Source organism: Podarcis tiliguerta (assembly GCF_965153285.1).
Source record: "Podarcis tiliguerta genome assembly, chromosome: 10".
In the NCBI taxonomy this organism is placed as follows: Eukaryota; Metazoa; Chordata; class Lepidosauria; order Squamata; family Lacertidae; genus Podarcis; species Podarcis tiliguerta.
The window spans coordinates 20,612,076-20,635,217 of record NC_139543.1 but is presented as its reverse complement, the minus strand read 5'-3'; the positions used below and the strand labels follow the sequence as shown (position 1 = coordinate 20,635,217).

Here is a 23,142-nt window from a genome sequence, read left to right as displayed (position 1 = left end):
TCAGTGCAGCATGCTGCCCTAAATCCGCCTCTTCTGTAATGGTGTGCGGGCTCTCCTTTGTGTGTTATCCTCCAAAGCAGGGATTGTGAGGGGCACAAAGAACTCTCCCTATACTTGCAAATTTCAGTTCTTGCATTATTTCAGAAAGTGCAAATTAAATGTCAATTGAATTAAATTTCTCTGCCATCACTAGTTCTCAACAATTGCAACATGTGGATTACTAGTTACAACATGCAGATGATGGGGCTCAGTCTGCGGAACTCTTGACGGGAGTACGCGCTTCGGCAGAGGCAGCTTTGCATCCCTTCCTCTACTTTGCGTGCAGTGACCATGGGAGACGTTGAGAAGGGCAAGAAGATCTTTGTTCAGAAGTGTTCCCAGTGCCACACAGTTGAGAAGGGATGCAAGCACAAGACTGGCCCTAACCTTCATGGTCTTTTTGGCCGAAGACTGGTCAGGCTGAAGGTTTCTCTTACGCAGAAGCCAACGAAAGCAAAGGTATAACCTGGGGAGAAGATACAGTGATGGTTTACTTGGAAAACCCCAAGAAGTATATTCCAGGAACCAAGATGGTATTTGCTGGCATTAAGAAGAAGGGGGAGAGGGCAGATTTAATAGCATACCTTAAGGAGGCCACTTCTAACTAATGACTTCTGCTGCCTTATTTATTTCACCATACAAATGGAAATGACTCTCTGATGAGATTGGTTTTTAAACTTTCTATTTTTACATGCATTATATTGTAACAACTTCAAAAAGCCTTCTCGTCAGCCTGAGAACCTTGACCATGGATGGTTCTTAACATATGTACAGTGGTGCCTCGCAAGACGAAAAGAATCCGTTCCGTGAGTCTCTTCGTCTAGTGGTTTTTTCGTCTTGCGAAGCAAGCCCATTAGCGGATTAGCGCTATTAGCGGTTTAGCAGCTATTAGCGGCTATTAAAGGCTTAAGGGATTAGCGGATTAGCTGCTAAAAGGCTATTAGCAGCTTAGTGCCTTAGAAAAAGGGGGTGGGGAGCAGAAAAAAACCCCAGGAATCGCAAGACATTTTTGTCTTGCGAAGCAAGCCCATAGAGAAATTCGTCCTGCGAAGCACCTCCAAAACGGAAAACCCTTTCGTCTAGCGGGTTTTCCGTCTTGCGAGGCATTCGTCTTGCGGGGCACCACTGTACTTGTTCTTGTATTATAATTTATAGAATTGCACAATCAGGCTTGAATGAGTTCAGTCAGGGTGACTGTAGCATTTCCCAATCATATAATTAAAAAATGAACATGATGGCCAGAAGAATAACACATAGAGAATTTCTTAAATTTGCCTAGGAACTGCTTGGATTTAACAAGGGAGAGTGACACTACTCTCCAGCAATTTACCCATCCTCCTTCTATTTTGCATACATCCCCCCCCCCCGACATATCTCTCTTGGTTGCTTTGAGGACTAATTTACACTTTGTGAATAGACCATTAAAGTGAATCCGAAAGGAGACAGGATGTATGAAAAAACCATTAAAGACAGTGAAGATCTATGGAGCTCCTACAAATGACTATCATTCAGTGTCATCTGATTTATACAGAGAAACAGGAGAAATTGTTCCCTCGATAATATTATGCTACTGCTTTCTAAGGGAATTTCTAAATGAAGAAAGTAACTTGGGGCATATCAACTGTTAATGCGAGACTAGTAAAGTACACTCACCGAGCTATGAATTAGTTATTAAAATAAATAACTCAGGGCCCAGCATCTCTCATAGCCCTAGAAACCTTATTTACAATTTGGTGAGCATTAGTGAATCTTCTATGCCTAGGGAAAATTATGTTAGGAAAACATTAAGGTTGATAGTAATTTGTGGTATTTACATATTGTTGATTAGGCGAAGCGTTCATATGGTTCCACAGAAATGTAGATATGGAAAAGTTATCGCAACCAAGAATTCTTTTATATGGCAGGAAACAGAACATTTTTGTTTGCCCAGGCATTTTAAACAGCGGGAAATTAATTTTGTTGATTTTTATTTAGTGTTTTCTTGTTGTACTGTTGCTATGATTATTGATTGGGGGTTGGGCTGAGATGCACTTTTAACCATTAGGTCTGAACTCAGGATTTCCCATGACTTCTGTACTGGAGCATCTTTATTAATATACCAATTTGTGTTGTGTCTCTTTTCAATTAGATTATGTAAGATAAAATGTACTGGAAGGTCATCTCACTGCCTATATGAGTGTCATTCTTTCTAGAGCAAGGATCGCCAACCTGACTAATGGCCCTCACGTTTTTTTGTTTAAAGGATGGAAAAGTCCACGAAGGAGCTATCAAATATGCTCTCTATGAGTGTGTGATTGAGAGTGATGTACTTTGGGGATATGGTCTGTGTGAGAAAGGGAGAGATACACTTGGGCAAAGAGCGTGGGAGATATTTATGTATGACCTGTGTCTGTGAGAGAAAAGGCAAGGTGTGTACCTAGAGAAGTATGTGGTGTGTATGTGAGAAAGGCAGTGAGGGAGGTTGTGTTCTGTGTGAGTGAGGGGGAGATGTATGTGGAGCTGTGTATTCGTGAAGCATACAAGTGTGTGAGAGAGAAAGAAATATGAATGTGTGCCTGTGGGTCCTGGAAGACTCCCCCCTCCGCCTTGCAGGCCTTTTCCCACTTGGCCTGAGAGGGCAGGGCTGAAGTGTAGGTGGGTTCCCACGAGGGAAAACACAGTGATAACAGCAAGAACCTTTATTAAACTAACAGAACTGGACAACAGGGGCAAAGCAACTGCTTATATACATTTCTGGAGGCCTGGGCCACCCCCACTCCCAACGTGATTGGCTGTCTAAACTTCCAAGCTGCGAATCATACCCCAGAGTTTAAAATCCAATGGTAGAGGCCCAAATCCTGAAATGTTCTGTGACTGGATGTCATGTATCGAATCAGAACACAGGTGCTCAAAATCCTTAGTCCAGACTCAAGCTCAGGCAAACACAGACCACTGAGTACATAACAAGGGCTCTGACTGACTCCAGCTACAAAGGCTGAGGCTGTTGAACAGACTCTTGGTCTGGGGGGGGGGGTGTTGGGGTGGATGTTGCTGTTGGATGTTTGTGTCTTTGTTTTAGATCTTGTGATTTATATGGAAATTGTTCGTCTTGGTTCTGTATTTCTAATGTTTTGCTGATTATTTGTGATTGCTTTCATTATGTTGGAGTTAAGTAAGTTTTTCATGTTGTAAGCCGCCTTGATCATGGTTTGAACTGTGCAAAGGTGGCATACAAATAAAATTATGTATGTATGCATGTGTGCGGCAAGTATGTATGACAGTGAGTATGGAGTGGCAACCTTATACCCATTTTGTGACTGGCACCCACAGCACTTTCTCAAAAGCCTGTATTTGCCTAATGTTTCAGAATGGTTGGTGGCCCCTGTTCTACAGCATAAATAACAGGAATGGACAAATCTAGTTAGCTGTGGTCCAGATATGATACCAGATTGGGAATGGTTTGAAACGGACCCAAATTAGCAGTCCAAATTCTGGGAGTATGAGACTGAAACTGGCATGCTGACAGGAGTGGTTGTCAATTTGCCAGACTGTTACCATTGCTGCAACGAGGCCCAAGATGACATGATCATGCCAGGTTATGTTGAGTCATGATGATGCCATAAGCTCCAGCCAGTACCCAACCTTCATTTGTCCCAATGGTTTTTTATGTGTTTCCTTTATTGATGATTAATTATAGCCCACCTTCACTAAATGGTCCCAGGCAGGGCTTTTTTCATCCAGAACTCAGTTATGGCACCTCTCAGATGAGCACCAATCCCATTATAAGAGAGCAAGGGAGGCATTAATGGTGGATCCTGGCTAGAAAAATAGCACTGGTCCCATGACATGTTACAAAAGCCCAGGATAGTTTGCAATTTAGATCTCTTTCAATATAATTTCAAGCATTCCAAACATAAGTACCCATGCATGGCTAAATATATGCAAGGTTGTGCCTTTAAAAAGTTCCCTAGTTTTATTCCACTGCCACAGCTGAATGCCTGAAAAGAAGGACTGCTTTTTCTGAAAATAAAAGTCAGATAGAGTTTTAAACACCCTAAAGTAATATTAGAAATTCTCTTAGAAACAACAGTGATTTATCAGAGAGATAGTTTTGTTTCATTTTTGGTTAGCTGTTACCTTTAGCCTCTGCTACGCCTGTCATTTCGAATATAGCAGTATTATGATTTTTGTAAAGAAAGCAAGGCGCAGATAGAGGAAGACGTGATTGCAGAATTAAGGTCCCAGTTTTAACATTTTGCCTCCTTCATCCCCACCTGACCATGTTTGACAAAAGGGAAAGATTCATTGGGGTTAATAATAATAACGCAGATCTCTGCACCGAAGGAGAAACTGATTGATGTTTACTCAGGCTCACATTTTCTTATTTGAAGCCGGGGCTTATCTTAGAGCCTTTGCTAAAAGAGGCTTACTGTTTAATTATAACTCTGAATGTTGAGTCCTTAACACTAATAATCAGATTCTTGTGAGAAATGCTAGGATATTGTGCTTGAGATTCCCCCCACCCCTTCTATTCATTGTTTAGTTTAGCAGGGCCTGTCTTCTTTGAAGGCCTCTAATTTTCTTCCAGATTGTAGATCTATTTTTTATTTTTATTCTAAGTTCAGCATATCACTGATCACTCTGTGCTTTGTCTCTTATTCTTAGAACCAGAAAAAGCAGGTCCAGGCAAAGTTTCCATTGTTTAGCCAAAGCTTCTTTCATAATGGGATGCGGGTGGCGCTGTGGGTTAAACCACAGAGCCTAGGACTTGCTGATCAGAAGGTCGGCGGTTCAAATCCCTGCGACGGGGTGAACTCCTGTTGCTCGGTCCCTGCTCCTGCCAACCTAGCAGTTTGAAAGCATGTCAAAGTGCAAGTAGATAAATAGGTACCGCTCCGGCGGGAAGGTAAACGGCGTTTCCGTGTGCTGCTTTGGTTCGCCAGAAGCAGCTTAGTCATGCTGCCCACATGACCCGGAAGCTGTACGCCGGCTCCCTCGGCCAATAAAGCGAGATGAGCGCCGCAACCCCAGAGTCGGCCACGACTGGACCTAATTGTCATGGGCCCCTTTACTATTTTATAAAACCCAATGGATTTTCCATCTTGTTTCCATATTTATCTGGATCATAGGAAGCTGTCTTCTATTGAGACAATCCATTGATCCTTCTAGTTCAGTATAAGGTGTGTAAAAGGAGATGGCATACCCTCTAACATTTCTCTGATGAAAATAGGGATGTCCTATTTCATCATCATCATCATGCCCCACCTTTCTGACTGGATTGTCCCAGCCACTCCAGGTGGCTTCCAACATATATAAAAACATGACACAATTTTAAACATTATGAAACTTCCCTGTACAGGACTGCCTTCAGGTGTCTTCTAAAAGTTGTATAGTTACTTGTCTCCTTGGCTCAGGAGTCACATAACTCCATATCCCCCAACATTTCTCTGATGAAAATAGGGAAAGCAGGACATTCTGGGATCAAATCAGAGAATGGGATGGCTTCTGTAAATCTGGAACTGTCCCTTGGAAATAGGAAGATTTGCAATGGACTGCATGCATTTCTGCTCCTATGATTCATTCAGTGGATGGAACATTGTGTTTCTCCATTTCTGTGTATGCAGAGCTCAGAGACAATTCTGTTTGTTGCCTGCTTAATAAAGTCAGCTGTTCAGCTACTTTCCAGGAGTCCATGGCACATGGTTAACAGGGAGGTGTGCAATTACATAAATAGGTGCAGAAAGAGGCACATAAACATCTCACAGTCTACACTGACTCCAGAGTTTCAGGCACAACATCTCTCAAGCCACTTCTGGAGATGCTAGTGATGGAGCCTGGGACTTTTTGCCTTCAAAGCATGTGGTCTACTACTGAGCACATATGACCCATTTCTTGTTTGCATTTTTTTAAACATAATTTTTGCCATTTTAAAAAGTGAAATCTGCATGAAAATTCACATTATGCTGTTATTTATTATGTGCTTTCAAATGTATTTTTTCACAAAATATGCACTTCTGAACAGATTCTGTCTTAAATGGTACATTTAAAAATCAATTTCATCCCAAACTATCCATTCTTAAATACAGTTCTGTACATTTGTTTATGCTGGCAGCTGCATTGCAAATCTGGAGAAGTTCGAAACTCAAAGTATGATTACATTCTGGTCTGCACGTTATTCCAGGACAGGGTATGGAAGGTTGCTTGAATGCAACAGCTAAGTTTTAGACTTCACGGTGAATAATAATTAAAATTACAGACAGTTAATAAAGAACACGATTATGATCCCTAGTTTTAATTTATAGTTAAGTTTTATCGACATGTAAAATCTTGTTACATAGTTCTATTTTATAGTGCTTTTGTGTAATTACATTACTCTTTACAAGAAGAAGAAGAAGAAATTACAGAGATTTTGCCCCAAAAAGGTGCCAAGCTTATATGTTTGTAGGTAGGGTAGTATCTCTGTGCTGGATAAATGAGTTGAATGGTTCATTTGTACCACCAGTGAGATTCTTATAATGGATCCAACACACACTGGTCTGGGCTTTTACATTCTCTAAGCCTAGCATCACTCAGCTGCTGCTGTATCTTTTATGAGAGCGATCTCCATTAATACTGTGTTGGGAATTGGTTGTTTTTATCACCACATATGTGGAAATATCCCAGATTAACAAAAATTAAATAGAAAGAAGCACCAAGTTTGCAGTTAGTTATGGTATTAATAATGAACATAATAAGATGAGAAAAGAGAAGGGGGAAATTCTGAATAAAACAACAAGCATCATTTCTGATTTACACTGAAACCTCTGTTTGAACTGGAAACGTAAAGAAGCTTTAAAGTTGTAGCTGTTTTAAAAGGGCCTCAGTGTAAGGAAGAATTAGGCCACCTGGGTCCTGAGTTCTGCTTCCAAAAAGGCAGAAACAGAGGAGGAAACACTGGATGAGATTTTCTCTCCCTCTCTCTGTCTGTCTCTTTTAACATAGAGCTCCATTGAGGTTCAGTTTCCTCCTGGCTAATTTCCAGCAGTGTATTTGTTCTCTCAAAGGCAGATGAACCTTTAAACTAGAGAAATAACCCTGGCAAGGAAGAGACGGGGAGAGAGACCTGCCGACCAGCAGAAAGAGCAACTATAAAGGCATGCTTTCATGTCCTCACAAGAATGCCACATCCATACAAACAAGTAAGTGGGTTTCTAGCTCAGCTGTGTGAATTTGCCACCCAGGGATATTTTTTTATGTGTGTCTTTGCAGATATATTCTTGCTTATATATGAAAAAAATGTTTTCCATGGGAAATGGAGCCTCATTTGATGCCTTTCCAAAGGTCTTTCCTCAGAGAGAAGAGTTAACCTGTAGACCTTGGTCTGATATCAAGGAAACGAGGAGCCCAACAGCCATTTGATATAAAAGCGCCAGTGTTTTTAGGCCAGGGCTGACTGTCTTGAGAAAAAACACACAGAAAACAAACAACTTTTAGAACATATAATTGAAAAGCAGACTTTATCCACCCATTTTCCCTGGAGGATATGAAAAGTTGTTTCATGAGTCTGCACACAAGGCCTATCAAAGTAACTGGGCTTCCAGAGAGCTGGACTCAATTAGTCCAGCAATCTTGCGTTAGCAACTGCATCTAGTTCAACGTGGTAGTTTTCTGTGTGCGGGAAAAGGGGGGACGTTTAGGAGTGCGACCACCCTTTCCAGTCTGCAGCAGTCTTAACAGAATTTTAAAAACTTAAGTATATTGTGTATGTTAGTTATTTAATGGTATGCCACCTCTGGCTATTATCAGATAGAAAGGTGGGAATCAAATATTTTCAAGCTAACAAAGAATGAATGATGTCAGCACAAACATTCCAAAAAGAAGAGTTGTGAATGGTGTGGTTAGAATGGACGCAAACACATGGGAAATCACTTCTGAAACAGGATTACGTCGCCATTGTGGACAGTTGGAATATCTGGGCACTAGGTGGATGCTTTTGCCTCTGTTGCATCTAAGCCTCTTGAATCTGTTGTCAAGAGCCAGAAAGTATGAGTGACAGCTGCAGCGGCCTATAGGAGGAAGCCGCGTCCTATAATGGACAACTTAAGTGTGCTTTAAATGAATTGTAAACTACTTTGAGAACTTTGGCTTGTAGGCTGACCATTCAAATTTCAAATAAATCCACACAAATAGGCAAGCAAACCTTGCCACTGATCTTCACACAGTGATGGGCTCTGGGTCTGTGCATGCAAGCCGTATCTGCATATAAGTTCTTTCTGTGTGATTAGGTAGCCTGTGAAAAATGTGATACCAGATCACATATGCTCATCTACCCAAGGAGGTTGCATTTCCATGGTGTCAGAAGTTATGGCTCAACCTTTATTAAGAACACAGTAAGGTTAGAACCTGGCAACTTTCTGGGTTCATTCTGAGAAGGACTAGGAACTCTTTCTCTCCATTGTGTGTGCAGAAAAATAGCGAAAAATACTCATATTAGCTTCTGACTTGTTGGGGGCATTTAACAGTACAAAGAAAGAAAAGGCACCACTTTTGTTACGCAAAGCTTTATCTACTGTAATGCTGAAGAGGCTGCTGGAAAGTTAATAATGACTCACAAATCAATGCCAAATACATAGTACAGGCTTCTCCTTCTTCACAGTTTGTGGATCGGCAGACTGTAATTAAACCCTGCACTTTCTTTTAGCTTCCCACCAGAGCACCTCATCATTTGCTGTGTTTCTTCGACACAATTACCATTTCTGCTGGCCTGCCAATATCACTCTGTCCCTCCGGAGGTAGTGTGTCTACAAAGGCATAAGCTTCAGAGAATAAACTGGATCTGGAAACATCTCTAAAACTACTGTTCAATATTACTCTGGAGCCCGGCAGAATACTAATACCAACTCAGTAGTGTAATGAATAATAAAAAGCAAATTGGCATTGTTTCAAACATTTTCCCAATATCTCCAAATCATATTCATGACAGATATAACAAGTATTTCACAAATGAAAAGGCTTTCAAGGGCCTAAACCAGGGGTGTCAAACTCAAATTCATCGGGGGCCGCATCAGCAGTTTGGTCACCCTCAAAGGGCCGGTTGTATCTGTAGGACTATGTGTCCACTCTTTATTATCATAAATTATTGTCACTGCATTCAATTATTGATAATAATAAACAGCATCATGAAGCAAAAATATTTCCTGTTTGAAAACAAATATATTTACATCACTAAATTCTGAGCACATTAATTCTACATGATATGTTGTCAAATTATTATAATGGCCACAGATCTTCAAATTCTAAAAACAAAACTTTGATCCCATGCAAGAAAACAAAGTTAGGGCAACTTTAAAACAATTTTAATGTCCAGTCGTTAAAAAATAGCAAAACAGGGAGGGGATGCACAAAACTAATAATTAAAATGGGGGGAGGGAATGGAAAACCTTAGCATCATGGGTGTAGCCAAGGGGGGCAGAGGGGTAGCTGCCCGTCTCTAAATCAATAAAAATCATTCCCTCACTTTCCTCCGCCATGAATACGGAGAACTTCGTGGCCAGCGAGAGGCTCGTGACGCGGCCTACGTGCGGCAGGGGTCGCAGGGGCGCCGCGCGCACGAGCTCCGCTTGCGGGCCTTACTGGAACAGATAAAAAGCTGGGCTCGTCATTTCTTTCCCTGCTGAGGGAAAGCGGGAGTGGGGGCGTGGCCTCGTCTCCAGAGGCTCCGCCCACCCACCCGCCTGCTTTTCAGGCCGCGCATGCGCTGAAGAGGCAGCTTTCTTGTGTCAAAAAAAGAGAGCGAGAATAAAAGGTGAAGGCTGGCGGCCGGCGGCGGCTACACGGGCCACATTACGAGGTCTGGCGGGCCGGATTCGGCCCGCGGGCCTTGTGTTTGACACCCGTGGCCTAAACCATGAATCCTAGTTGAAAATTACATGCTGGGGTGGGGGGGGGGAGACCTCAGAAATGACTCTCAGCTTTATAGGACAGAATTCATCTGCATATGCTTTTAGAAGGTACAAGTGGTTTACTTCCTCTGAGTGAGATACTTTCATATTTCTGCCTTGTTGCTTGGCAACACTATTTTTAGATATTCAAAAATGTGTACTTTTTGCAAATTAATCTCAGGCACATTGTTGCAGAATGTTTTTCAAATGGCAGCTATTTCATAATATTAAAATACAAATCAAATCAACTGCTCCTTCTTTGGCTTTGATTTACAAGAATGTTTAAAAATCTTGTGCTAAGTCAGATGGAAACATCTCAAGTGCAGTGAATGAGCACGTGCCGTATATTTCACATCATTGGAACTCTCCATTAGCAGTCAGGAAGGGGAAGTCTCAAATTTAAGGAAATCTTTATTATTATTTCAGTGGTACCCCGGGTTAAGTACTTAATTCCTTCCGGAGGTCCGTACTTAAACTGAAACTGTTCTTAACCTGAAGCACCACTTTAGCTAATGGGGCCTCCTGCTGCCACCGCGCCGCCAGAGCACGATTTCTGTTCTCATCCTGAAGCAAAGTTCTTAACCTGAAGCACTATTTCTGGGTTAGCGGAGTCTGTAACCTGAAGCGTATGTAACCTGAGGTACCACTGTACTTCTTAAATTTGTATACTGCCCTTCATCCAAAGAGCAGAGGGGGGTTCACAACATAAAAACACAAAATGGTAACACAGAATACATAATAAACCAAAACCAAAACAATACCAACACACCCCCCCCCCGACACATCTTTATGGTATGTATACTACTTTCACAATAACCTTTTCTCTTGAAACAACTTGTCAGTTTGTCAGCTCAAAACCAGGAAAGTGAGCAAGTCCAGCTGGTCATACAGTATGACCAGGAAGCATGGGCATAGCTGGGATTTTTGTTAGGGAGACAGGCCTTTTGTTTTGGGGGGGCAGAACCTCAGTTCGCTATGTATTATTATTGATTTTTATTGATTTAAGGGGACGGTTGCCCCTCCCTGCCCCCCTTGGCTATGCCCATGCCAGGAAGAGAACAAGAAATATTGTGTAACCGTCTAAAATAATCTGTCCAAAATATGGCCGTCTCATTCAGAGATCACATTCTCCACCCCTCCAAACCGTAGACCAGTGGTTCCCCATGTTTTGTCAAAAGCCAAACCACGGACCCCCTACTTTTGAAAATATTGATCTCTCTCTATGGTATTTCTTGTTATGTGAATGGTGCCGCAGACCGCCAGAGTGGGTTCTGTTCTAAGAAACAGAAAGCTCAAGGTAGGTGGGAGAACTATCCAAACCTCTTCTTTATCAATTCAACAACTGAGGTACAAGAATAATAACACTGACATTTCGGCAAGCTAAGACTGAAAAGGAGCAGCTTTGAGATGGAGGTCAGGTTTTAGTCTCAAACATAACACCTGGACAAATTTATGTTTCTGTGACAAAAAGTGGGAAGGAAAAAAGTTGACTTCAAAAGTGGCCCAGTGACACATTGTACCAGAAATCTGTTCCAAAAAGAGAAAAGAAAAAGCAAGGAAGGGCAATCCTCAGAACTGCTTCTTAAAATAGCGATGTCTTCTGCATTTTGACAAGTATTATGTCTGAAGATCAAAATCAAGTGCTAGTCTTCAATTATTCAAATAACTGGATCCTGAACTAAAAATATATAGGTTGTGATTTGATATATAGAAGTGATTTGCCTCTTGCAGTAGCAAAAATGTTCATAATATATATATAAAAAAACCTATTTCAATTTGAAGCCTGGGAGTGTAAGTGCTTTCAGGATCAAACCACAATCAATATAAAGTGGGAGCATTCGGCTTTCCTTGAAGGTCAACATGAACTTTGCCCCAGTATTATTGCAACCAGCTTGTTCAATGAATCACACTACACACATATATACAGTATATATATATATTCTGCAAGCAGCTGAAATTGTAAGACAGTGGTTTATGATTAGCAAATAAAAGCCTTTTTGGAATTCTGCCAGCATGCATTGTTTATTAGCAGGTCGCAATGAGCTTACTTAGTCAAGTCTTGCTATTAGTCTGCCACTTATATAGAACACTTTGGATCTTGAGGCTAAAATTATCGGTAGCCAATAAAAAATGGGCTCTCTCCATGGCCTGTGTTAACACAACACTACATAGAATAATTACTTTTTGATTACTGACCTTACTAAAACTCTGTAACTTCTACATTATTGTCGTCTTGGCCTACTCCATAAACAGTCATGATAAACCTTCTGTTGCAGTGAACGGTTTAATTTCTAAAACGAACACTGCTGTGCTTCTTAGCTTTTCCAGAAACTTGGATATTCTGTCACTGAACATTTTCCCCTACCCCTCCGAATCCCAAATGTATGAAGATATAGTGTTATTTGTGCTGCGTTCATAGATATAAGAGATACAGTGACTTGGATCCAAGCCGCCACGTGAAAGGGAAGAAAGCGGGTGCCGCTCGTCTGTGCATAGTTTCCTTTCCTCCTAGTGCCCCCACCTGTTCTCCCCGCTACTTTAATTTGCACCGGGGGGGGGGGGGAGACCTCCAATTAGGGTTCTCACAGCCACTGTAGTATAAATAAATATTTTCTTATTTTCTCTGGCTACATCCATATCTAATATCGCCAGTAAAAAAAGCTTCTGTTTTCTTAACAAAGTTTTGTTTCAACATTTTCTTTAGCTCTTCGTATACCATATCTGTTAAGTTGTGGGCGAACATATCAGACGACACAGCGATTCTTCCAAAGCAGCTCTTTATTTGTAAGCTGGAACAGAACTGAACTGAGGAGCTCAGTCAGCCTGCTTATATAGAGCTCCACTAGAATGCAACAGTAACCATTTTCTGTAACTATCCAATCACTGAACGTCACTTTTGGTCCTTCATTTGCATAACTATCTACAGTATCCCCCTGCTGGCCCGGGGTGAGAACTTCAGTACATAACAATATCCTATCCTGCCAACCTAGCAGTTCGAAAGCATGTCAAAGTGCAAGTAGATAATAATAAAAATAATATAATAAAGTAGATAAATAGGTACCGCTCCGGCGTGAAGGTAAACTGCATTTCCGTGCGCTGCTCTGGTTTCGCCAGAAGCAGCTTAGTCATGCTCGCCACATGACTCGGAAGGTGTATGTGGACAAACGCCGGCTCCCTCGGCCAATAAAACGAGATGAGCGCCACAACCCCAGAGTCGTCCGTGACTAGACTTTAGGTCAGGGATCCCTTTACCTTTATACCATATCCCAAAAGCCTTTAATTTTTATCACAAGTCCACCACATAGGAGTGTCCCCTCTACTTGGTTACACCTCCAACATAAATTTGATTCTGTTTTATACATTTTACATACTTTGGTTGGTGTTAAATACCACCTATAAAACATCCTTATCAAATTGTCCTTTATGGCCTCGCAAGCCGTAAATTTCCAACTCTCCATCCATGATTTTTCCATATCCCATATCTGTCATTTCCATTGCCCATCAGAGTCAGTGCATCACATGGGACTGGGCCTCACTGTGGCAGCCTCTCCTCTTCCTCAGCTGCTATCTGCTACAAGCTGCCCAAGGGAGGATGCCTCTTTTGGGATGCTGCCAGGAGACGGGGGCATTTGGCAGGTCCCCCAGCTGGCTCCAGCCACTTCCAGCCAGCAGCCAGGCGATCTCCGGTTCTCGGAACAGCATCAAACAGCGACACAAGCATCAGATACCTTTGGAGACTTGACATGCTCCTATCAGCAGAGTGAGTAACTTCTCAGAACGGAAGTGGTGGGCAGAGGCATGTGCAAGCATTAGTTACAGGCGTTTATTCAGCATAGTTCAGGAACAAAGGAAAAAACATGTCTGCTTCCCTTCGTGTCCAAGCACACAGCAAAATAGCAAAAGCAATATACAAACGGAAGTTCCCAGCAAGCCTGTGCTGGAAGTAAACAGGCATGTGACACACAACAGTCATGCCTGTTCCCTTTTAAGGTGGAATGGAACTATATCCTAACAGCCCCCACACAACTGCCACTCGTGACAACTGCTGGCTCATCCTCTTTCCTGAGCTGAGTGGCGGCAGCACTGGCAGGGGAAATAGGTACATTCCAGGATCGAATCAGAAGCCAGGATGGCATTCATAATTCTGGGACTGTCCCTGGAAAATCAGGATACTTGGAGGGTATGCATCAGGCGTTTGGGCCACAGATTCCCCCGTCCCTGGTCTTCAATGACTGGCAGCAGACAGGAATCTTTTCCTGCTCTACCTAGAGGTGCCAGGAATTCAACCTGCATGGAAAGTTGGTACTAATATTAACTACGTTATTATGGTAATGTTGACACCAATGGAGGTACTTAGCTGAACATACTCCACTTGAATAAACCTGCGCAGCACAGTCTTCAGAAGTAACTGGACAGTTGTGCAAAAGGATGCCAATAGTCTCTGCACATCTCCAAAGTGTCTCGGTTCTGTACTTGCTTAACCTGTTCCACAACTTGGCACTGGAATTAGATTTTCAAGGACCTTAGATTAATGGTGGTTCAGATAAAACCGTGGTCTGGAGATGTATCCATGAAAACGGAGAAATGGCCAATGGACAGAAGACACCATGCAGGTGTTGTGCTTAAGTATAGCCATAAGCAGGAAGGGGGGGGGAGGAGACAGAGAGACTCATATATCAAAGGTAGATTTAAGAAACGCTGTACGTTTATAATCTGTAAATCTTGTGATTTATGGGCTTCCCCCTAGCTAGACCATACCCCTGTTGCCGCAACAAATCTCCTAATATGTTGAATAGAGCTCAGGCAACGATCCCAGTATGGGGAGGAGTGGCAGGTAAATTCCAGTGACAAATTGGATCAGCTACTGATATAAATAATACATATATTACAAGCAGAGTTGAATGTTCCTTCTATCAGGACAGATAAAGGCTCATCTAAGCCCTGTGGCCAAATAAAATGATAAAGCTCCTTGCAATAAAGATTTGCTCTTTGTTACGGTCTGGGGGTCAACTTTTTCTTACCCTGGAGCATCTGAACTGTTCTAACTGTTGAAGAGTGGAGTAAGATAGATAGATCTATTTCTCCCTGGATTTTTTGTGTGTGCTCGGATCCAGAAACAATAAAGACAGTTATTTAATTTTACAGAGATTTATTTAGAGGTGCCTAAAATGGCAAATAAAAGATGTGTAAAAAGTACGGAAAGCCAACAGGAACCACCAGAAGTAGCACAAAAAAACCTCCAGCCCAAACCACAAGACAACATTCAAACTAATGAAATTAAAATTAGAGTCAATGTTGGAGTCAGTGCTAGCAAAATGGTTAGAGGCTGTGGACATAAGCATAAGGAATGGACATTGCCTGATTCGTACAGCCTAACTCTATTTATGTTTGCTTGGAAGTAAGTCCGCAAACCACTATAGCTGCCTTGTGTATGGTCAATGGCCAAAATCCACAATATGCAATTACTTGTCAATAAATCCCATTGAATGCAGCAGGACTTACTTCTGAGCAAGTGCATTTGGGAATGGGATATGAGATGAGAGCAGGGGTCGGGAATCTGTGCCCTTCCAGATGTTGCTCGACTACAGCTCCCATCTTCCTTCACAGTTGGCCATGCTTGTTGGGTATGATGGGAGTTGGCATCAAACAACATCTGGAAACATGCCCTCCATTAAAAATAGGGACAATAATAATAATAATACCCCACCCATCCAAGTGGATTTCCCCAGCCACTCTGGGCAGCTTCCAACATATATAAAAACATAATGAAAAATTAAACATTTAAAACTACCCTATACAGGGCTGCCTTCAGATTTTTTTTAAGTTGTATAGTTACTTATCTCCTTGGCTCAGGGGTCGCATAACTCCATGCACTCCATTTCTCTGATGAAAATAGAGACGTCCTAAGGAAAAGCAGGACATTCTGGGATCAAATCAGAAACTGGGATGGCTTCTGTAAATCCAGGACTGTCCCTTGGAAAAAGGGGACTCTTGGAGGGTCTGCTGGAAGGCCATCTCTGGGTCAGAGTAGCTCACAAAGAACTGTTTTATTTAACAACTTCTACAAAGAAAGGAATTCTGAGCTATGTTTGGAATGCATTATTTAGAAGCACAACTGTCTATGGAGTATGAAGTAAAATGATGCAGCCATTGTGGGAATATTAATGCCATATACAGGTAACCATCTGTAAAAAGAAGACGCGGAACTCAACTAGTTCAGTTTTAATTCCTGTCAAGGAGTATCCTCATGACAGTTTCCCACCTTGTGATGGCCTTGAGCAACAGAGCACAAAAAGTCTAAATTCCAGGCCCCAAACCCGCTCAGTCAGCATGGACACATCACTTTGTAATTAATTACTATAATGAGATTAATTAATAATCTGAGCAAGCAGGTTCTGCTCATTCCTAGTGGTGGCTGACATTGTGAAGGAATATAGAATGATTGTTTCGGTGTAGTCCTTTGAATGCCTTTGCCTAAGGCAACGAATGGGAAGTCTTTAATTTGCCACATCAGGTTCAGTCCTGATTTCCAGGATGTAGTGATCTGCATCCTCACCAGCCAACTGCCACGCCTCAGGGATAAACGAGACATTATAATGCAATTGTGTATAAACGTACCCAGATATGTGGGAGGAAGGTGGCAGTGGGGGGTGTTTACCATTTTTGTTGTGTTGGACTCAACAAAAATCAAATGAAGCAGTAGTTGTGGATGTATTCGATATGACTTAATTGATTGGACTTCTAAATGTCTTTGTGTATTGTGGAACTGTAAAAGTCAATTAAAGAGGCAAAGCAGGGGGAAGTTAGTAAGTACAGTGGTACCTCGGGTTAAGAACTTAATTCGTTCTGGAGGTCCGTTCTTAACCTGAAACTGTTCTTAACCTGAAGCACCACTTTAGCTAATAGGGCCTCCCGCTGCCGCCACGCCACCGGAGTACGGTTTCTATTCTCATCCTGAAGCAAAGTTCTTAACCCGAGGTAATATTTCTGGGTTAGCGGAGTCTGTAACCTGAAGTGTATGTAACCTGAAGCGTATGTAACCCAAGGTACCACTGTAAGGGCTTCTCCTTTGATGTCAGGCATCAGAGAATCCAACCCCCCACGGTAGGTTGCCAGGAACAGATAAGACAAGGAAAGTTCTTACCAATGCTATTTACACAATATTCACAGAGAGAGGCTAAGAAATTAGTAATTGTGTTGCTCTGAGTGAAACCACATCCCCTCTGTCTCTCCCACTTCCTCATGTCATCACTACGGGTGCTGAAAAGTGCTTTCGCCCTTGAACTCTTTGCTCTCCTACTTTCAAGGCCTGCCAGGTTCTAGGAGAAGCGGGGTCTGGAATGCTTTCTAAAGACACTGAGTCTGTCAGCTGTCTCTCCTCCTCCTCCTCCTCTCCCATTACTTCCCAGCTTTTCCCTTCTGAGCTGTGACCTCCCTCAAACTCCTTTATAATTCTGAATTGTCTCCTCCTTCTCTGGAAAGGTCAGGCAGGGGAGGCAGTCTACACCATTCCTCCTCTGCCCAGTCCCTGATACTTGAATAGTAGAAGGCAAACAGGGAAGGGTTTGATACTTTTTCTGCCACCTGTTTACCCTGAAACCACCATCAACTTCCTCCTCCGGCTTCAGAACTTATTAGAAAATGAATGTAAAATGAAACAAATTTGCTCATTTGTTTATTTGTTTCTACAGTGGTACCTCTGGTTGCAAACGGGATCCGTTCTGGAGGCCCGTTCACAACATGAAAAGAGTGCAACCCGCAGCGGCGCATCTGCACACGCGCGGGTTGTGATTTGGCGCTTGTGCGCATGCGTGAGTGGCAAAACCCAGACGTAACCCTTTCCGGTACTTCTGGGTCGCCGCTAGACGTAACCTGAAAGAACGTAACATGAAGCAAACGTAACATGAGGTACGACTGTAATTTGATCAAATAAATATAAATGAAAATTTGTTCATGCATAAGTTCACTAATTCTAACTTGCTTGCATTGTTAGACACTTCCGTCAGCACAATGATACTCGTACAATCGGATGTCCCTCTCTCCTTCCCCCACATACTCCCTAAATGTGTTCTAAGGGTTGCTCCAACTCTCCAGAACAGATTTAGGGGGAGCCCAGGGGTCACATGTGGGGGAGAAGGGGAAACTTTCATTGTGCAAGTGGAAATGTTTGCACTGATGTGGCTTGTTAGTTGGATAGCACCCATTGCTTTGCACTGCAGAAATAGGCTAGAACACCAATACTTACTTTATGGATAAGTCACAGGAAAAGAGAAGAAAGAGAGAGTAGTGAAATTGACAGAGTGGAGGAAATCTCTGCTTGGTTTGAAATGCACAATTAGAGTGTGTCTGTGTATTTTTGCAAACCACCTATAAAATGAGATTATTTGTTCTCTCTATATGAAATGAAGCAGAATCCCGCAAATTTCAAGTCACATGAATGGAAAACACCAACTTTACAGGCAGTGGAAGGCTGACTGGGTCTTCCATTGAAAACCATGACAGAACCAAATGAACTAATGCAATTCAAATAATTAAGAAAAAAAAACTAATAAATTCTAAAGATGAAAACAAATAGTTTTTTCCCATACATTCCTTAAGCTCATGTTTGCATGCATAATTTTCCCTTCCACTCTTCTCTGCTGCAAATCAGCTTCTTCAAAGCGAGAAGCATTCCTTAAGCTAATGCTACATTGTAATGCTTACTAATTTAGCCTTCATAACTTTTGAATTGTCAGTTACCTTGGCGGAAAAAAATCCCCACCATGAATTTTGAGGATTTGCTACCTGAGTCACATACAGTGATTTAGTTGACTAATTTATAAAGGTTTTCTCCCATCTTGCAATAGCCATATCAGTATTTATTTATTTAGAACATTTCTTTTCTAACTTTTTACCTCTAAGGAAACCTCCCAATGTTGCTTTGTCTATGAAAGGACCCCCTGTGTGCTATGGAAGATTCTGGAGGGTGCAAATTCAATTCACGTGGAAACCTATCCAAACCAATTGGATGTCACTGTCAGTCACCCAACTAGATGTGATTATATTTTGGAATTCATCCAATGCTTTCCTGTGCCACACTCCTTCCCATCGCATTAGAGGACCAGGAGACAGAAGCAAGCTGTCTTTCAGAGAAGTTTATCAGTCATTACTAATCTTCTCTTTGAGGAACCCCTGCTAAGCTTCCTACAGATTCTGGAAACACAGTGTGAAACCATTGATTTAAAGCATATACCAAACAAGTTCCATATGTTTCTAATTTGATGGGTTTTCTTTGGTGTTTTTTTTAAAAGAATTGTTCCCTACAACTCTTCCCTTTATTGCAAAGAGGATTTTCATCTTCTATTCTGCGGCTTACGTTTACTGTACATTAGAGATTGTTGACCTTGCTAACAAATAATCCAAACTGATAATTACCTAGTTTCTATATTTACAGAAGAATTGCCTTTGCCAAGTGAACAATGCCATTTAATATTAATGAAGGTAATGGTTTGCGTGAATGCAGCAATTTAAATTATTAATTACTGTTTGAACGTTTTGTTATTCACCTTCATTTCATGAATGAGAGTGTGTGTGTGGGGGTCAATTACAATTCCAAAGGCCCACAACCATCTTAAGAAATTGTGCCGGCTTGAACTGCCAAGCCTTGAATCATCAGCAAACTGTGAATTCCCTCCTTCGTGATCAAAGGATTGGAGATCTATGCCTCTGTCTTCACTCTCAAAGGAAAGCAGTGCCCAACCTGGTGATAACAGAATCAGTGATGCAAGGAGGGAGCTGCAGCCCAAGATAGGAAAAGAGGCAGTAAGGGAACACCTAGCTAGAATTCAGATCTCGAGGGCCTGATGCAAGGAGCTTGCAGATGTAAACTCAGAGCCTCTGTCTATGATCTTTGAGATATTTTGGAGAACAGGCAAGGTCCCTGCAGACTACAGACAAGCAAATGTTTCCGTTTCTTCAAAAAAAAGAAATGGGGAGGGGGGGAGAAGAAGACCTAGGTAACTACTGACAAGTCAGCTGTTTCTTGCACTGTCCTTAAACAGAATGAAACACTCGTGAATTTTTATCCTTCCTTGAAGGTTTTTAAGCAGAGTTTGGGTGGCCAACTTTGATGTATGATTGAGCTGAGATTCTTGGATTGCAAGAGGTTGGCTAGAAGACCCTCAAGGTCCCTTCCAACTCTACAGTTTTGTGATTCTGCAGATCATTCATTGAAAATTGTCAGGAAGTCAAAGTTGCTGCGCGATCCATGACCTCCTCTGACTTGGGTTGAAGCCACAACCTTGCAAGGGAGACCAAACGCAACGTCAGTTCTTCAGTTTCCCAAGTACAGTGGTACCTCGGGTTACATACGCTTCAGGTTGCAGACTCTGCTAACCCAGAAATAGTGCTTCAGGTTAAGAACTTTGCTTCAGGATGAGAACAGAAATTGCGCGGCAGCAGCAGGAAGCCTCATTAGCTAAAGTGGTGCTTCAGGTTAAGAACAGTTTCAGGTTAAGAACGGACCTCTGGAACGAATTAAGTACTTAACCTGAGGTACCACTGTAGACATGTATGGTTTCCATACACTGGAAGAACCCACAAATGTGCCTTTGGGGAATAGGTGTGAGCCTCAGCTTTGGCAGGAAGGCTGCTTGTGGTTTCCTCTAACTTGTTAAACATCCAATCTCTCTCTGAGACACTCTCAAAATATACAGGCATTTGAAGAATGGTCAAGACACACACACACACAAACTATCAAAATGATATTTAACATGAAATGAATATGTTCATTGCCTTCTCTCCACTATGCAAACATATCTGAGTCTGTGAAATGGTTTCTGATAGATATTCAAGATGGATGTGTTGGCAGTGAGTCTGCCCAACTGTTCTGCCATAGGCTGACCAAACACTCCTCCTGCCTCCACCACAAGAGATACGGTTCTATCATTTTGACAATTTTGCCATTTATTCCATCAGAATGTGGGCTGGCTGGCTGGCTGTTTCTTTTTTAAGAACCACGGCCTGTCGGTTATAAACACAGGCTGTTTGTGGCTGTAAAAGCCTCCTGACTGGCAGGACTGAGGACTCAGAAGAACTATGAGCTGGTCTCAGTGCGGTGGAATTAATTTATTATAAAAACCATGAAAACGCACACAAATAAGTGGTGTGTGATAGCGTTATCATGGGGATGGAAGACATCCACTATTGGAATGGAGATGGATATAGTTTTCAATGATTCCTTATCTCCTCTGCATTCCCCGTATCACCTGAATCTGTAAGACCCAAACACACTGGCACTGGTCCAAGGAATGTTCTGAAATAAAAAGGACACACCATTGTTCCTTAAATATAGTCATTAGATCAAGACTCTGAATGACAAAGCTGTTACAACATCACTGTTTATGCAGGAATGCATCTTATCTTCTTCTTTGCTGATCACTCGTAGCCGAGTAAGATTGTCTTCCATAAATGCAATTTTAACAATGAGTCCGTAAGTGACTGTGGAGGCCAATTCTGGATCCACACGTCCTTCCACAATGGGGACATTGGTTTCTGGGCGGGAGTTGATCACGGTGTGGATTTGCCAAGGGTGCCTTCCTCTTAGCACATTTCTCCCTTGCATCCTGAGTTCGAGTGTCTTCTAAGCCCATGACACCTTTGATAAAGGCTGTTCTCCAACTGGAGCGCTCGTAAGCCAGTGTTTCCCAGTTGTCATGGTTTGTACTACATTTTTTTAGATTTGCCTTGAGACAGTCTTTAAACCTCTTTTGTTGACCACCAGCATTACACTTTCCATTTTAAAGTTTGGAATAGAGTAGTTGCTTTGGAAGATGATCGTTAGGCATCTGCACAACATGACCAGTCCAACAAAGTTGATGTTGAAGAATCATTGCTTCAACTCTGGATATCTTTGCTTCTTCCAGTACACTGATACTAGTTCGCCTGTCTTCCCAAGTGATGTGTAAATTTTTTTGGAGACACTGTTGATGGAATCTTTCAAGGAGTTGGAGATGGCGTTTATAAGTGGTCTATGTTTCACAAGCATATAGTAAGGTTAGTACAATAGCTTTGTAAACAGGCATTTTGGTTTCCCTGCGAATGTCCCGGTCCTCAAACACTCTGCACTTCAATCGGGATAAGGCCGCACTCGCAGAGCTCAGGCGATGCTGGATTTCGGCATCAATGTTGGCTCTTGTGGAAAGATAACTGCCTAGGTACGATCTTATAATGCATCTTATAAGAATACTGTGGTGGTGCTATAGTATCTCTGGTGAATGAATTGTAAAAATGGGCAGATCTGTTAAGGAATTTTCAAGAGGATTGCAGGTAAGATTAGTAAATGGTTAAGCAATATTTTTGGAGCAAATAAATGCATTTAATTTCGGTTGCGGGAATGAAGATTGACACAAAGTTAATTAAAATCTTGAGCTGAATAGCTCTTTTCTTTTGTTGGCTCAACAGCCACACCTGGCCTGTCATTTAACAAGATTACAAATGAGCCAAATGCATTTATCTATATGTTGGCAATTTCAAGACTGGTAGTGTATATTCTCTTCCTCACTTGTTCATTTTGGGGGCTTACAATCAAATCAAATCCAAGAGTGATTTTATTTTATCCTAGCTGGGTGCAAAATAACTGAGGAATTTAATACTCCTGTGAACCATTAGATACTCCCATCCTCCATGACCACCCCACCCCACAATTTAAATTAATAACAAATAGGGCATGTGAATGCTCACAAAATTGTCGTCATCTATATTTGCAAACAATGAATGAAGCAAACAATAAATCTTTTACATTGCAAGTCGCACTAGCGCTTCGCTTCATTCGCCCAAATGTACATTTGATTCATAGCCGGTCAAATGTCACAAAGGTGGATTTGAGCCAGGATGTGAAGTGAGAGGAAGGGTCCTTAGGCGTATTGATCGACAGATAATTCCCCCCCTCCCCCAAAAAATAACATTTTAGCAGTTAAACTGGCCTTGTTTATGTCAGGGGCAGGGATCTGGCAGACAAAAAGCAAGACTTCAGTTGTCAGGACCAGCCCTGCTGCTTAGTATGGGCTGTTTTCACACTCCCCCCCCCCTTTTTTGGAAAGCAAACAGACACTTGCTGTTCTGCAATTTGTTTGCATCAAAAGGCCTTTCAAACCGTTTTGAATAGCGAACATATCTCTGCATATTCAGTTAATTTGTGAACAAACAAACTCAAATTGTGAATGGA

General features: G+C 41.9%; 1 protein-coding gene across 1 annotated transcript; it reads left to right on the top strand.

Moving 5' to 3' along the window:
- Nucleotides 1-247: 247 nt before the first annotated feature.
- Nucleotides 248-830, top strand: LOC310658781 (cytochrome c-like). Its single transcript, XM_083401106.1, is given in 2 exon segments — nt 248-442; nt 445-830. Coding segments are annotated over 2 exon segments (315 nt in total). The 5' UTR covers nt 248-330; the 3' UTR covers nt 648-830.
- The last annotated feature ends 22,312 nt before the right edge of the window (nt 831-23,142 follow it).